Consider the following 17,126-nt stretch of genomic DNA (forward strand, 5'->3'; position numbering starts at 1 on the left):
ATAGGAAAAACATGGAATAAACAAAGAAGAAAACACCTGTGGAGTGCCTGGTGTCCAGCATAGGTTTTTTTGTTTGTTTGGGACAGTCTTGCTCCGTCATCCAGGTTGAGGTAGTGCGGCACAATCACGGCTCACTGCAACCTCAGCCTTTTGAGCTCAGGTGATCCTCCCACCTTAGCTTCCCGAGTAGCTGGGACTACAGGTGTGTGCCATTATGCCTGGCTAATTTTTTTTTGTAGGGGGAGAGGGGGATAGAGACAGGGTTTTCCCATGTTGTCCAGGCTGGTCTCAAATTCCTGGGCTCAAGTGATCCTTCTGCCTTGGCCTCCCAATGTGCTGGGATTACAGGTGTCAGTATAGATTTTTATTATCTGTTTTCTCAGTCTTCAAAGGGTCCCACGTTAAATGCTACACCATTTCCTAAACTCATGCTCACATCCCTGGCTGGTTCTACAGGCTTTCCACCAGGACCTCTGGAACCACTTCTTATCATGTGCTGGGAGTGGCATCTGATGTATGGGGAGATGCAAATTCCCACATACCCCCTTACTGGCCCTTTGTTGGTCCCGAATGGCCAGAATACATAGATGTTCAGTACCAAAATTACACACTTGTGAAAAACCAATTTGGCACTGTTCTTTCCACCTTTACTGTTGCTGGAAACTTGAAACCCAGAATACAATTTTACGGTTAGACCCTGCAAATTGCAGTTTGTCATGTAATCTTTTACATTTTGGTCCATGGACTTATGAATAGGATGCCAAACTCTAGTTGACTATGTATATGATTACTTTTTCTTTCTACTTAAGCACAAAATTCATTATTAAGTGAGGAAATACAAAGATAATCTCAGATTAGTTTACAAAAGCAGGCAAACAATGCATAGCTATAATTGTATATATATATATAATGTATATATAATATATAATACACGGGGGTGGAGATAGAGAAGGAGAGAGGATATGACATCAAGCTATTAACTATACTGATATGTAGAAAGCAAACAACTTGATAGTCAACTCTTACTTTATCACATCTCATCAGCCCCAAATATCTCAGAGACTTGCTGCTCTGTGCAATCAGGGTGGCTCCTTGGTCTGTGATTTCTTTACACCATCCGACATCCACAGTCTCTATTGTCATGCTGTATCGCCCAATGGCTATCAGTGCTGCAAGAAGGGATGCAGAGAATGCATTAATGTTAGCAGTGTAAGGGAGCTCTATCTTATTATGACTATTCATCTCATTTCCTCACTAAATTTGTTCCTGAAATTTTGTGTGTAAATGAATGTTTTATAAACTAAATTAAATTTGAAATGCTTTAGGAAAGCTTCCCTATGACAAACCCATTTGCAAAGTGAATAATCATTCCATAATTTCCTTTTCATTGGACACAACCTTTTATCAGTTTTATTCATTACAAGGTTACCTGTACTTTCAAACATTCAGCTCTGCAGAAGGAATAAATTAAAATGTATTACAGATACAACATTTAAAAAAACCCAAGTACTAACTTAATTTTACCCAAGATAACTTTAATTTTTTTTTAAAGAAGAACCCACGTAAACACCATTTTGAGGAGTGTTATACTGCAAGCGAATGTCTTTACCAATTGGCATAAGTTTTTCCATCTGTTCATGACCTGTAAAATGTAAAAGTATAAAATATTTTTCACATTAGCGCTTCTTGGGACTGTTAGGAATTAACAGTACATCATACATACAGCTGATTTTAATTGGTGCCATGCTAGAGTGCGGTAAACGGAATGCATTTGTTATGGTGAATTTCCTCATCCTATCAGAAGTCTTCCTTCTATTAACATACAAAATGAAGCCTGTCGTCTGTAAACTATGAAAGTATCTGTAGTCTTCTCGGCCGTTTAGCATTGTACCACCACTAAAGTGCAGACACTTATCCCATAATCTATGACGTGCACTACTAATCACTGCAAAGTCCCATAACCCATCACCCCATCACAGCGACCAACTGGTGAATGTGGCTCTTTTCTACCGACTTTGATAAATGTGCCCACCTTTATATTTAAGGAGCACCAGAAAACAAATTTCAATACCCCAGCACCAGTTTATGGTGCACTGGTTTGTGAATCAAAACCCTGAAAACAGTGCCACAAATATCAAAAAGAAAAGAGAAATGGTTTTCTGATAATTTCCTCATTCTAAGATAGCATAAGTTGATTTCTGTGACAATAAAGGTGAATGATAGTTCCCAAAATGTGTTGACTAGATGGATAATTTAGAGTTAAGTACTCATGTTAACAAATGTTTACTCCTACAGCTCACAGAAGAGAATATTTGGCAAAATCTTTCTTTGCTAATTACCTCAGTATTTTTTTTTTTTACTAGAAAACTCATGTCTGTACATTCCAGTAGGAAAGCGCTCCCAAGTAGCCAGATATTTAATGTTTATAAAAACAACAATCATGATCCCAGTGTTTTCCAGTGAAAATACAATAGAGAGACAAGTTTTTTTAAAAAAGTTCTTTATGTACCAGTTTGTTAATGTTTTCATCTTTGTGCATGCTGTTTTGATATTTAAAGTTTTCCAAGGGGTTTGGGGGATTTGCCAACTACTAAAAGTTTGCAGAAATGGTCTGAATACTATTTTTGTATAGAAGGAGCAACATCCCAGGTTAATTTTGGTGTCTCTGACCTAAGAAAATTGTTCTCTCTGGTATCATCATGACTTTCATTGGTTATGATATCCTGAAGATCTGCTAAGAAAAATGAAGTAGGGGATACATAAAATAAATCCCTTTTAATACAAAGTGCTCAAACTATGATTTCCAAAGATGACAAAGCACCACTTGCAGGATGGCCTGAGGTTGGTAGATTTTGTGCAGTTGTTTCATTGAGGTCTGAGACTAGAACACGAAAGCCTAGTGCTATCCAGAAAAGCCCTGGACTATCACAGCCTGCTTTTATAAGCAGATAAAGAGTCAATAGCTATTGATTCTGGGTGGTAAAATCACTGATGTTTGAAGGCTTTTCTTTTGACTTAGTACTATTTACTGAAGTTAGAATGCAACTTTTTTATTTCTTAACTCATTCATTTATTTAATAAGCACCTCGTGAGCTCTAGAGCATTTTTGCCAACATCTACTGACTACATTCTACGTGCCAGGCCCTTGGCTAAGAATTTCAGGTGTATTGTCAGATTTATTACTAACTGCAACCCTATTAAGTCTTATTGTTATTTCCACTTTAATAATCAGGAAACGGAGTCACAGAGAGATTGAATAACTTTCCTAGTGTCACAAGATAGTAAGTGGGGGAGTGGATTTTAAGTTGGGAGCCAGCTCCCAGCAGAATCATGGGGCAAGGCACCTGGTAGTTCTGATAGGCCATGCCACCAGTGGTGGAACTGCAGTGTGACATACTGGGCCTGTGTTGGCTACTGGGAATATAAGATTCATGGAGCTCAGAGGCCAGTTGAGTGGAGGTGGGGGGTGGGTGCGAGGTGGGGTAGAAATAAGGAACAGCCCAGTAAACAGTCACAATCCAAGGCTTACCCCCCATCTCTTCCCTTTCCCAACTCCTTAGCTTTCAGATCTCAGGTCAAAGGTCAACTTCTCGAACTGATCACCCTAGCATTTATTGCTATTGGGAATGTTATTATTTGTTTACTTCTTTGTGGCCCACTCCCTCATTAGAACGACAGCTCCTATTCACTGCTGTCAGTGCCCAGCACCTAGCACATGCCTCGTACAGAGAAGGTTCTTAAACATATCCATTGAATACAGCAACAACTGTAACAGAGGCACGCTAAGGGGGTGTAAGAGCCCCCTCACACTTCAGGGAAATGTGGATACATCAGAAGCCCTCACAGAACAGCTGAGTTAGGTCTTGAAGGATGAGTAATGGTTTTCCAGATAAACAAAGGAGCAAGGATAGGTATGCTGGGCAAAGGAAACAGCACGTGTGAAAGTAGAGATGAGAAAGGACAAGTGAGCTGCAGGTATTCTACGTGGCTGAAGTAAAAACAAGTAAAAGAAAGTGGGAAGACTCATTTCAGAGAGATTTATTCAGTGATTAATGGCACTGGGGTAGGTAAAAGAGACACAGAGTAACAAAACCAAGCAGAGTCCTTGATGTCATGAAGTTTATAGTCTAGCAGAAGAGACAGACGTGAAACAAATAAACATGAAAGTAAACATAACTCTAAATTGTGACAAGTGCTCTGAAGGAAATGGACTGACCACTGTAGGACAGAACAACATTTAGCTGGGGGCTTCAGGGAGGGTCTCTCTGATGAAGTTATTCTTAATTCTTCCAACAGCTCTGCAGAACAATAACCATTTCAGAGGTAAGAAAACAGAGGTTCAACAGCTCACCAAGGCCCAAAAATCTAATAAAGTGGCAGAACCAGGGTGCAAATTGAGGTTATTTGGCTCCAAGGCCAGTGCTTATTCTGTTGCAACAGCAGCACCTAGGGTGGGAGTAGAGCCCTGCATATGGTCAGAACGGATTTCTCTTTACCACTCAGGTAGCCAAGTATGTGCCCTATGTCCAAGAGGCCTGAGGGAATCTTTTGATTCCAAAATATACAGCACATAATTTGCCTCTCTTTGACTATATCATGTCCTTGGACAGTTTTTCATTGTTGTTTCACAAGCTAGCTATAAAACCTGTAGTGTGGTCTAGTCTCAAGTTCGGTTCTAGCCTTACTACCTAGTAGATGTTTGACATTGGGATCACATTTAACTTTTCTGAGTCTCAGCGTCCTTACCTGGACAATGGGGAGGTTGATTATTTGTCCTGTCTACTTCATGAGGTTGGTCTGTGGCTCAAGTGAGATGACAGATGTAAGGGACTTTGTACTACATAAATGTCATGATTTATTTGATATTTCCCCAATCCATCCTACAGTTGTGTAGTTGCTATAAAATGAAAAGACTTGAAAGAATTTCGAAAAATAAAAAACTCTGGGCAAATGATAGCATTATATAAATACTTAGTCATTATGTCACTGCTAGAGTCTTGAACTGCCTACTCTCTATCAGTGATCATAAACTTCTAGTCTGTACCTGGGCTGATAGGGCTGTAAATGTAATGTATCATTTCTACCTTCATTAGCGACTGTTGACACATTACAATGGTATTTATTGAACCTTGAAAAGGGATAAATTATGCAAGACTAATTCCTAACTCCAATGCAATTTTAATACACTTTTTAATGTGCTAAGTGCAACTAATGAAGAAAGTTAAATTTTAAAAAAGGTACACAAATTAAAACCTGTAGTTCAGTAACTTGTGTGTTGATGAAGGATATACATTAACCCCCTAATAGTCATTCCCATAGACATACAAATGACAGAGTGATTAAAAGACTTAAGCACACATGCACTTAATTTTGACCAAGAAATTCCATTTCTAGGAATCTACTCTGACAATATACCTCTAATAGTACAAAATTATTTCAATATATACAAGTTTATTTATTGGAACACTGATTGTAATTGCAAAATAATGGTAACAGCCTAAATATCCATACATAGGAGAGTGCTCGAATAACTATGCTATAACCACACAACTGAATAATACTATGCCACTCTAAAAATATGAATAAGGAAAATCCCTAGGAATTAATTTGGAATGATTTTCAAATCATTAAGTAAAACAAAAGCAGAGGCCAAAAGAGTTTATATGATGTGCTACCACCCTTCATAAAAAGCACAAGGGAATATAATAAAATACATATTAATCTGCTCATCTGTGCACAAGTAACAGGAGAAGCATAAACCAGAAACCACAAAATACTGTGTAACTATAAAGGTTGGTAAAAAATAAAGAAGCAGGCACGAGATGTGGGGGTGGGGTTGTGAGGAAGAAGAGAGAGAGAGAAGAAAAGATACTTCTTGTAATAGCTCTTTTTATATAGCTTCGACTCTCTGAACCATAGTAATGCTTTACACACTTCCCAAAATAAAAAAAAAATGTGTAAGAATCTGAAGAGGAATACAAGCAGTAACAAATGAACCCAAATAAACAGCATAACCCAGATGAATAATATAACTATGCCAAAGGGGATAGGAATTAAAAATGAATTTAAGTCACTTTGGAAACATGATGTTGACTGTATAAGAGAAAAACCAAAAAGAACTGTAAGCAAACAAATACTGTACTATAGCAAGTAAATTTGTCACAGGAGTATGAGTTAGGAATTCAGTAACTACTCTGTGTAATCTAGGATTGTAAATAATGACAGCTAGTGTTTTCATTGTTAGTGAAACAAGTTACAAATAAGAAAATAGGAGAGGCACACACATACACAGATACATAGATAGCTACAGAAATGAGTAATAAGTATTGTGTATGTGTATTCCTGGTTTAGTATACATACATCTATTTCCTAGCTCTTTCTGCTGGGAGGAACTGAGGGCAACGGCACCCTAGCAGCACTCAGATCTTGGTTTCTAAATATCATTCTCCAGTGAAAGGAATCAGAGCTTCGTAGAGAAATGGCTGATTCCAGTACTGGAGCAGGGACAGTACAAGATGAGTCTGGAACATCTAGTGATATCAAAAAAAGAAAAGCTTTTAAAACAATGGGGGGCATTTCAAAAGGACACAGGATCCAATCAGAAGAAGCTGCCAGTGACCAAAGCTGGAACAATCTGAGCATCAAAATAAATAATGATAGTATGGATTATAGTTCATAAAGTAAGTATGCACAAGTCCATACTGATACAAATAATCAGATAAATATAAACATATTAACATTATATATACTCCCTGATCACTTCTACAATATTCTTGCCAAGATGAATAACTTCAATGTACTTAGAAGAAAATATCACACAAATCCAAAGTGAAAAACATTCTACAAATTATTTCACTAGTCCTCATCAAAAGGGTCAAGGTAATGAAATACAAAAAAAAAAAAAAGGAACAAGGAACTGTTACAAATTGGAGGAAACTAGGGTGACATGACAACTAAACACAATGTGGGGTCCTGAGTTGGATCCTAGAACAGACAAATCAGGGAAAACTAGTTAAATTTAAATAAGACTTGTAGTTCACTTAATTTAATTGTTTCAGTGTTAATTTCCTGGTTTTGATAAGCGTATTGTGGTTGTAGAGGTTGTTAAAGTTAGAGGTAGCTGGGTGAAGAGCATACGTGAACTCTACTATTTTTGTAACTTTTCTGTAATTCTAAAATGATTTCAAAACAAGGAGTAAAAAAAGTATGGATAAGCTAAGAATAGATAACAAAGTGAATGAATTAAGTAGAGGACTAAAATTTTCTAAGTGACAACATTTTCACAATGGAACCTCGGATATATAAATGTGAGAACTAAAAATACATTTCCTTCTCAATAGAAGGAAGATTAGTCATACAAGTGCATTAACAAGCGACCTGCATGTGCCATTTTGTCCTTTCCAGTTCTATCTTCTGCTATGGATCTATGTACCTGTAATAAAATCAGAAGAAAAGCCCTAGTGCTTTAAAGAATTAGGGTTAAAATTTAACAGTAGGATTAACATCTTTCATGTAATACTTCGATAAAAGCCATTTGCAAAGAAATTTCTTGGCACGGTTACAAAGAGATAAATATGAAATGTGCTCTTCTTTGTAGAAGCCACAGAAGCTCCAAAAACAAAGAAATGACACTTTCAGAATCATTTGTTGCGTTGATGGTCCCTGCGAAGGCTCCCTCCACCCCGCAGGGACTACAGGGATGGTTCCTAACTCAGGCTGTTCAGGAGAATCACAGGTGCCTATTCAAAGTACAGACGCCTGAGTCCCACCCCTGGAGAATCTGATTCCGGAGAAGCTATAAAAATTTCTGTGATCCTGATGTGCAGCTAGGGCTGAGAACCACTGGAACAGAATCACCTACAGCTTGGGCAAAGTCAGTCAAGTGAAAACAAAAGAGCTCCCTTTTAAGGATATAAATAGCTAATGTGTTCTGACACTTTAAAACAGTTTGGTCTCTCAAATGGTAGTTACTTTGTATATAATCCAATACTTTTAAATCTCTTTACTTCTAATTTATGTCCTTTCCATCCATTTTTATACATTATTATATTCTTCCTATTATCTATAGTAAACTGTACACTGACCACACTCTAAAACATTTTTCCAGATAGTTCTTTTGCAATATTTTGTAAACATTTTCCTTTTCTTCATTGTACTTATTTTATATTTCTAATGTAGCACTTACCAGAGTTTGTTTCATGTTAAAATTATTTGTCAACATGTGTGTCTTCCCCATTAGATTGTAAAATCCTTGAAGCAGTGAATATGGAGTGTGTTTTATCTAGGACCTCTGAATGTCTGAAAATCAAGTGTCACTCATTTTTCATAGTTTTAATTAACTTTCTGGAAGCATAACTAACTGTAGAAAGTTGCACATGTCTGAAGGGTACACCTTGATGAATTTTAGTAAAGTTCACACAGCTGTGTGACAGTTTCCAGGCTGAGAAACAGAGCAAGCCCAGCACGGCTGTGGTCTTTCATCCCCACTTCAGTCACTTCTATTCTCCCAACAAGGATAATCATTATCTTGACTTCCAATCACACACATTACCATTCCTGTTTTGAACTTTATATAGAGTCAAACATCAAACATTCTTCTGGGTTTTTAGCTGCCCATTATGCATATGAGATCCATCCACGTTGTTATGTATACTGGTAGTGTTATGTATACTGGTATCATTACTGGTGGTGTTATGTATACTGGTATCATTTCTCAATGCTGTATAATATTTCATTCTGCTGATGGACATCTGGGTGGTTTCCGCCTTGGGGCTATTACAGATAATGCTGCTGTGGACTTTCGCATACATGTCTTTGTGTGGACATATGTTTTCATTTCACGTGGGTAATTGCCTATGAGTGGACCTTCTGGGTCGCATGGTAAGTGTTACATTTAACTTTATAAAAAAAAAACTGCTAAAGTGTTTTCTCAAAGTGGTTGTACCGTTTCACATTCCCACCAGTATGTATGCAAGGTTCCAGTTTCCCTTGCATTCTTGGTACTTGGTAATGTGTCTCTCTTGGATTACAGCTGTTCTAGTGGGTATGTAGTAGTACCTTCTCGTGGCTTTTAATTTCCATTTCCCTAAGGATTAATGGTATTGTGTATCTTTATCATGGTGCCACACTTTAAAAAAATTTCTAGCAGAGTGCCTCTACCCTTGTAATACTTAGTAGATATCTATTACATTAAATTAATGATGGGAAGGCACATAATTTTTCTATTATTAGATTACAGCAAATAATAGCTTTCTAAAACACCAGATAATTTCCCATGTAATCTGAAGACGTGAAACGTAAGTAAATTCAGGAAAAAATAACGTTATAGAAAATGTTGCAAATGCTCAATTGTTTGTGAAAATTTTAAAGATGGTGGAGTACTTTTTATTTAGAAACTCTGAATCCCTGAAAATCAAGTGGAAAAACACAAATAATAAAAATGATTGCCCATCAATGGTAGATAACATTAGAGACTAAAAATTTGAATTGTGCTAGCATTTTCAAGCAGCTGCACACAGGGGCATTCATTTTATATAACCCTGCTTACTGAATTTAGAAGAGCAACACGTAGGTATTGTCTGACTCACAAAGGGAGCAAGCTAGCTGTGGCCCTTGACCTTTCTGGGAAGAGCTCTCCTGCCCTGTAACTCCTGAAATGGTAATGCAAGCCTTATTTATAGGTTGCATCTGCTTTCCTTCCTATGAGATGAACAAGTTGGTGGAAAAGTCAGTTCAAGTGAAGAATTTTTTAAACAAATGTCTTAAGCAGCAGCAGCAGCAGCAGCAGCAGCAGCAAGGATAAGCATTTATCCCTTGTCCCTTCTTATTTTTATTTTGAAAACAGACAAAAATTTGATTGAGTATGTAGAAATGATTCCTATTATGTGACTTCCAAAAATGTCAAAAACAAGGGGCATATTTAGAACTAACATATATTTAACAGGAACCTGATCCACTGCTCTGGTTTTCAGTGGTGCTGTATTTGGTGGGAACCAACCCTTTGAGTAGAATGTTAGGTTCCCCTGACAATCCCCCTATTAAATTTTAAAATTAAAGATGAGGAAGAAAAAGAACCTTACAACTGTAACATTCGCTGAGAACCTAAAGTCCCTGGTTCAATGATTCTTTTTTATTCCAGCCTGCATAAATACATATATTACTTATCAAAGAATTATGCATCCTTTCCAAAATCCTGACATTACATTAGATTTCCTCACTTTATGAGAAGTGAATTCTGGGTTTAAATATGTTAGTTTGCAGAGATGGGAAAGTACATTAGTGTCTCTGTCATACATCTGCCTTGTCCAACTCCCTAAACTGAGTTTTTCAGACCACTGTAAAGACCGAATATCAGTTTTAAGCTGGTCTCAGATTAAAAAAAAAAAAAACTGTCTGAAGCTGGGCATGGTGGTTCATGCCTGTAATCCCTGTACTTTGGGGGGTCAAGGCAGGCAGATTGCTTGAGGCCCGGAGTTCAAGACCAGCCTGGGCAACATGGCAAAACTTCATCTCTACAAAAAATAAAAAAAAATAAGCTGGATGTGGTGATGTGCACCTGTGGTCCCAACTATTGGGGAGGCTGAGGCGGGAGGACTGCTTGGGCCTGGGAGGTGGAGGTTGCATTGAGCCAAGATCACACCACTACACTCCAGCCTGGGAGACAGAGTGAGACCTTGTCTTAAGAAAAAAAAAAAATTGTCTAACCTACTGTGTATCAGAGTAGGATGTGATTTCAGTGAACACCACTTAAAAGACACCAAGGTTGGTGAAAACATACATGTTGTCAGGCTGACCAATAAACATTGTAAAAGTATTTTGATAGTGAAGCAAAGGAAAACAGAGGAAAAGGGAAGAACATGGGGGATAATGGCAGAGTGAATAGATTATCTTTTCTTTCATTCGACAAATACAAATTGAGTACCCGCTATGTGTCAGGCAAATGTTTCAGTGGTTGGGGATAAAAAGATCAAATTCCTGGTCTTGTGGAGCTTGTATTCTGGATACAAATAAATAAGTAGACTATATAATTTTTCAGATGGCAATAATTCTTTGGAGAAAAATAAAGCAGAGACCAGGATGAGAGTGTTGCAGTTTTAATGAAGTCTGCTAGGGAAGGCCTCACAAAGAAAGTGACATTTGACAAAAACCTGAAACGGTGGGGGAGTAAGCCATAAAGATATCTATGGGAAAGGCTTTCCATGCAGAGAAAACCTAGTGCCAAGCCATGAGGTAGGAAGACTGCTGGTTTGTTCCAAAACGATGGAGTGCCGTTGAGATGAGAAACAGGGAGTTAATGGAAAAGAGGGTGGAAAAATAACCTTGTAGGCCATTTTTAACAATATTGGCTTTCACTCTAAATAAAATGGGAATCGACTGAAATATTTGGGGCACAGGAGTGATATAATTTAAGTTAAACTTTCAACGAATTGCTCCAGCTTCTGGGTTGAGAACAGACTGTAAGGAGGTAAGAACAGAAGCAGGAAGACCAATAAGGAGGCCATTGCAATTATCCAAGCAAGAAGTGATAATGGATTGGCCTAGGGCTGCATAATAGAGATGGAGAGAAGGGGTTGAATTTTGAATCAATTTTAAAGATAGGACCAACAGCATATGCTCATAGATTGAATGTGGAGTGAGAAAAAGAGGACTCAAGGATGTAAGAAGAAAAAAAAATTTTCTTGGCTCTTAGATTTTGAAGGAATTTCTTACATGGAATTTTACATAGTTGCTCTTTGTGTCCTTGTGTGTCTAAGTGTCCTTGGATTAGTAGGAATACACTGATTTCTTCTACTGCATATAAACTCCACTGAAGGGGCAAAGACCACTCTTATTAATCTTTGCGTCATCACTGACTAGCTGAGTCTTTCTTATTATTCAATATACATATGTTTAAATAGAGATACTCTTCAACTTATGATGGGGTTATGTCCCAATAAACCCATCGTAAGTTGAAAATATCGTTAAGCTGAAAGTGCATTTAATATACCCAACCTACAGAACATCATAACTTAGCCTAGCTCACCTTAAATGTGCTCAGACATTTACATCAGCCTACAGTTGGGCAAAATCATCTAACACAAAGCCCATTTTATAACAAAGTTATTGAATATCTCACATAATTTATTGAATATCTCACATAATACTGAAAGGAAAAAACAAAATGGCTGTATGAGAACTCTAAGTACCGTCTCTACTGAATGTGTATCGCTTTCACACCATCATAAAATTGAAAAATCATAACTCAAACCAATATAAGCTAGGGGCTGTCTATGTGTACATATTAGTTATCACAATTATAAGCACTTAGGGGAAAAATCAGAAAGGGGTCTTGTTTAAAGAGTTCACACTTATTCTTTTATTCTAAAAATATTTATTGGGTAGCTACAAGTATGTCAATCACTGTGATGATTGTGTCACTGAGATGTCTTTGCTTGGGGGAGATTACAGGTAATACATATTTTTCCTTACATGTTTGTGTATTTAAAATTTTTCAACATTATGCAAGTTTTATTTTTACAAAGTAAAAAGAAAAACATTTTTACAAGGCTTCTACTGAATAGATCACTTAATTTTCCCAGAGTAAAACTAAGAACTTGACATTTCCTACAGTGAGTTTTCTTTCTAATCCAGTGCTCCCTAAGGCAAACAAAGCTATTTACTGGTGCCAAAATCCAACACCTAAAATCATGTAAAATTATGTGGAAAAAAAAGCATAAAGCTACTTACAAACTAAAACTAAACATGGAAAATGTAGCACAATTGTTTCTCCCTAACTGCAACCAGTACAGTTGTAACTCAGAGGCTGTTGTCTGGAGTGTGGATTAGTGTAGATATTTGCAATGATTTTTGCTATAGGCATTTCTGCCATAAGAAAGGCAAAGGAAACAAAAACATGAAATTCAAAACATTTCCAGTTTTGATAGTTTAGTAGAGAACTAGATTAGAATACAGCAAATAATACATTTTCTATATTCTGTTTTCGATATTCTCTATTATCTTCCTACCAATGGCCCCTTCCATTCCCAGTTTGCTGTCTAATATACCTGTCTATCTCTCAAGTCCAGCAATTATTTCAATTCAAAAATCCAGCAATGGGACTTGTAGGTATCATTGTCAGGGTTAGGAACTAATGAAAAAGTAGGGGACACAATCAAAGGAATGGGAGGTAGAAAAAGAAAGCACAAGAGGAAGTAACAAAGCAGGGAGGGAAAGGAAAGACATTGAGAGAAAACAGTTGAGGTGCATAGAATAAACAGGATGGATGCTACAGAAGGGAGAGGCCTGGTTCTGGATCTGCTCATCTGGGAGCTTAAACCATGCACACAAGCACACTGCTCACATGTGCACACACATATACATACACAAATATACACACACATTTATCGCTAGGCCCTAACCCACAGGTAGATTCAGCAGGAAGCTAATGAAGGTTGAGCTTCAGGGTTTATCACTTACATGGACCTATACATTAGAAGGGCCTAGAAGTGTGTTCACATGGTAATATGTTTTGAAAAGTCTGTAAAAACAAGATACTGTTGTATTCTTTTTCTTAATGAGAGCTTACATATTATATAATCCTCAGGCACTACAAAATCTTGAATCTGTCCCTGACCCAACCAACAATATTCTGATTCCAGTGGGTTTGGGGATAAATGCCGTCTTCTTTTTTTTTTTTTTTTTCTTAAATGTCACCAAGTGATTTTGATACATAGCTAGGTTTGGAAATCACTGACGAAGGACTACAGACTGATCACTTTAATGAGTCTCTGACACCTAGGTGGTATTTCTTTCTGGAGTTTTGCCACCATTGATTGCGACATAAACCTATAACACTATGCAGTTTGGAAAAAGCTGACAATTGGCAACATTCACTTCCACATTGCAGTGATGAATCACATAACCCTCTGTGCCGAGTAATTAACTATCCATTTGTATGTGCTGGCTGTAGCGATATAGTTCTTTCCAACGAGGAAGGAAGGGAATTTGGACATAACATTAACAGTTGTTAATACCAAGCAAATAGAGTAAATTAGATTTATTAAAAAGAGTATGTGTGTGGATTTTTCCCTAGGAGTTGATATAATTTGCCTAGCTTTCTAATTATAGCTGGGACAGAAAATGGCTGAACCCAAAGACCTCTCACGGTATCTAATAAACTTTTACTTACAGGGAGAACATTTCTTGGGTTGGAGAATGACAAATAATTTACTAAGCTTTTCCTGAAAGATAGCTAAAGGTGTTTCACCTATATCCAGCTGATGAATTAGCTTTAGCTAATAATCAGTGTCATGAGACAGGGAAGAAGCAGCCTGTAATTACTTTGAAAGGAATGAAGGAAGAGATCTGATAAAGAAACTAAATCAGCTAATTCCTCTAGTGGCATACTGAGTGGGAGAGAAGCTTACTCTCCTGCAAGTTTTAAAGTGAGGCAAAGATGAGGGACATTGGTGGTTTTTACCTGCCTGGCATCAATTCTCATTTTCTCACAACAAACCCTCAATTTTCCTTTCCATAGGATGCAGTTTGGGGCATATGATCCAAGATTCCCTGCCTTCTTCAGGCCAGGGGTAGGCATGTGTTCCAAACCTGACTAACCATTCTCAGTTGCAAATAATCTGAATCCTGCCTGCAGTGACTTAAGAAGAAAACCAGCTGGAGCTGATCCATCCTGGGGGACATTATATATAAATCTCACTCTTATATATAATTATACATGTGTGAGATTTATACATAAATCTCATTCATATATATAATTACACATGCTTTTAAAAATGTATTTGTTTTTACATAAATTTAATCAAAATAAAGAGACTGAATTGCAACTATAAGAATCAGAATTTCAGCTATTTCTTTACCATGAAATATAATAATTTTTAAAAGAATTTACATCAATTAAGACAAAATTTTATGAAACCTTTAATAATTTGGAGTCATTTAAAAAATTCTGCACTTTAAATTCAGACAGAATCTCTTAGGAATCAGTTCTAGGAAAGATGAGAAAACTGGCAGGCACTTCTCCCTTTTCTCTCTTCCTCCTTTTATTTTTGTTAGCTATATTATTATTTTTATATTATCAGGTTTTAATGTTTCTGTCTTTTGTAACCACAATTCTCATGGTTGTTTTCCTCTGGTTCTATACTTAGCATACTTTTATCCACAATTTTTTTAAGTTCTTGAGATCTTTATTGTGATTAATCTCTGGTGGCTAGATACTACCTTTAAGAATTTTTTTTTAAAGAAAGATTCATCATATATTCCCTAAGTTATTGTATGCTTGAGGAAGACTGGTACCCTCATGCCTGGGAAGGAACAACATGGCTAAATAGTAAATTTTGGGATCATCTTAATTTTACCTTCGAGGCTTTATAGATATCTAGGTGCATCAGTTTGCTGCAAAGAAGCCTAAGTCCAACATGATTTCTTACCCTTCTTATGTATCTAGCTTTTAATGTCTGAAGCTGTATTCTTCCTTTGTATCTTAGGTCAATACCTTTATCAGGACATGTTTTCATTGTTCTGTAGCAATTTATTTAACTGGAACTTCACAAGCTCTTCTAATTTTTATAGATTCAAAACCCTTTAGACACAAGATCCACAAGCGTCACTCCTGTTCTGTTGGTCTCACTTCACTCCCCATCCCCGCTTTTCTGCAAATGATGCTCTCAAATAAAATGCAAGTTAATAGGTACTGTAAATGATCCTATGTTTGTTCCTTTCAGATTGTTTCTTCTTTGATTGACCGGGGTTGGTTATCTGTTGGGAATATGGGGAAGTGATTAATGAGCTAGAGCTGTCTGTGTGTCCAGTGTTGTTACCAAAAACCTATTATTTCCTTTATGCAGGCACACATTTCCTCCCAGGTTTCTGTGTTCAAGAGGTTACATGGTATTAATAACAATGATTTAAGTCGTTTTTGTGTTGAATTCTGGCACTTTCTCTCTGTCATCCTCTTTTGCCCCCTTCACTTCTGGCAATCTCCTCCATTTGGAGGCAAGGTGACAGACAATGTAGATGGCTCATCAACATGGTCTGTCCATTGGATCCCTCTTCCCTGACATTTTTGGGGTATGAAACTGGGACTCTTTAAAGATATTCTCACCTCTTCAGGGACTGGTATACTACTGGAGAGTCATGACTGTAAAAAAAGAATTGCTAGATGTGCCTTTCTGGATGGGGATACTCACTTGTATGTTAACCAGAAGTATCCCGCATCATTATTTCGTTTAAGAATTATGAAGTTAAAGAGAGTCAATAATGTTGAGAAATTATGCAACGAACTGTTAAACTTTAGGTTAATTTGACTAATATTTGTTGTATGATTACTTCATGCAAAATAACAAAGGAGATTAAAAAAAAAAGATGAGTAAAAGAAAGTCCTTGTCTTCACTTTCAGTGTGGCAGGAGAATAAATAAAATAGAAGATACTTATATTATTATGACTGTGCAAATACTGTTCACTGCTGAGCCAACTAGAAGGTGAGTATTGTGAGCATCCACTTAAAATACTGTGTGACACTACTCACCTCCACGTGAGCAGTACATCTCTCAGTAAATTGCACATCATAGTAAAAAGTGATCTCTTGCAGTTCTTGTCTATTTTTTTTTATCATGTTTAATGCAATACTGTAAACCAGGAATAACATCATGGGACATATACAACATGCCACTAGTGTTGCTGAAAATGCTCCCAAGAAGCAGAGAAAAGCCATGACATTACAAGAAAAAGCTGAATTGCTTGATACATACTATAGACTGAGGTCTGCAGCTGCAGTTGCTTGCCATACCAGAATAAATGAATCCAACGTAAAGACCACTGAAAATAAGAAAAGAGAATTTGTGAAGCTGTCATTGCAGCTAGGCCAGCAGGCATGAAAATTTGGCATTTTTTTGTGAAATACTACACATTTTTATCTCGTATTGAAAATATAGCTTTTATGTGGGTACAGGATTACTTTAAGAAAGGCATACCTATAGACTTTAGTATAATTTAAGAAAAAAATGAAGTCATTACAGTAAATGACAAATTAAAGCAAAAGGAAGACGAAGGATCTAAATATGGTGAATTTAATGCCAGCAAAAGATGGTTTGATAATTTTAGAAAGTGGTTTGGCCTAAAAAAATACCAA

The 17,126-nt window shown here is 37.0% G+C and overlaps 1 protein-coding gene across 1 annotated transcript in view; it reads right to left on the minus strand.

The window, feature by feature from the left end:
• FBXL17 (F-box and leucine rich repeat protein 17) overlaps window positions 1-17,126 on the minus strand; it is a 525,329-nt gene that overhangs the window by 21,006 nt on the left and 487,197 nt on the right. The window contains exon 8 of the mRNA XM_019028327.4: window positions 1,027-1,169. Within this exon, the coding sequence (XP_018883872.2) occupies window positions 1,027-1,169 (143 nt within the window). The remainder of the gene's footprint in view (window positions 1-1,026; window positions 1,170-17,126) is intronic.

The sequence above is a fragment of the Gorilla gorilla genome, chromosome 4 (assembly GCF_029281585.2).
Source record: "Gorilla gorilla gorilla isolate KB3781 chromosome 4, NHGRI_mGorGor1-v2.1_pri, whole genome shotgun sequence".
NCBI classification, from domain to species: Eukaryota; Metazoa; Chordata; class Mammalia; order Primates; family Hominidae; genus Gorilla; species Gorilla gorilla.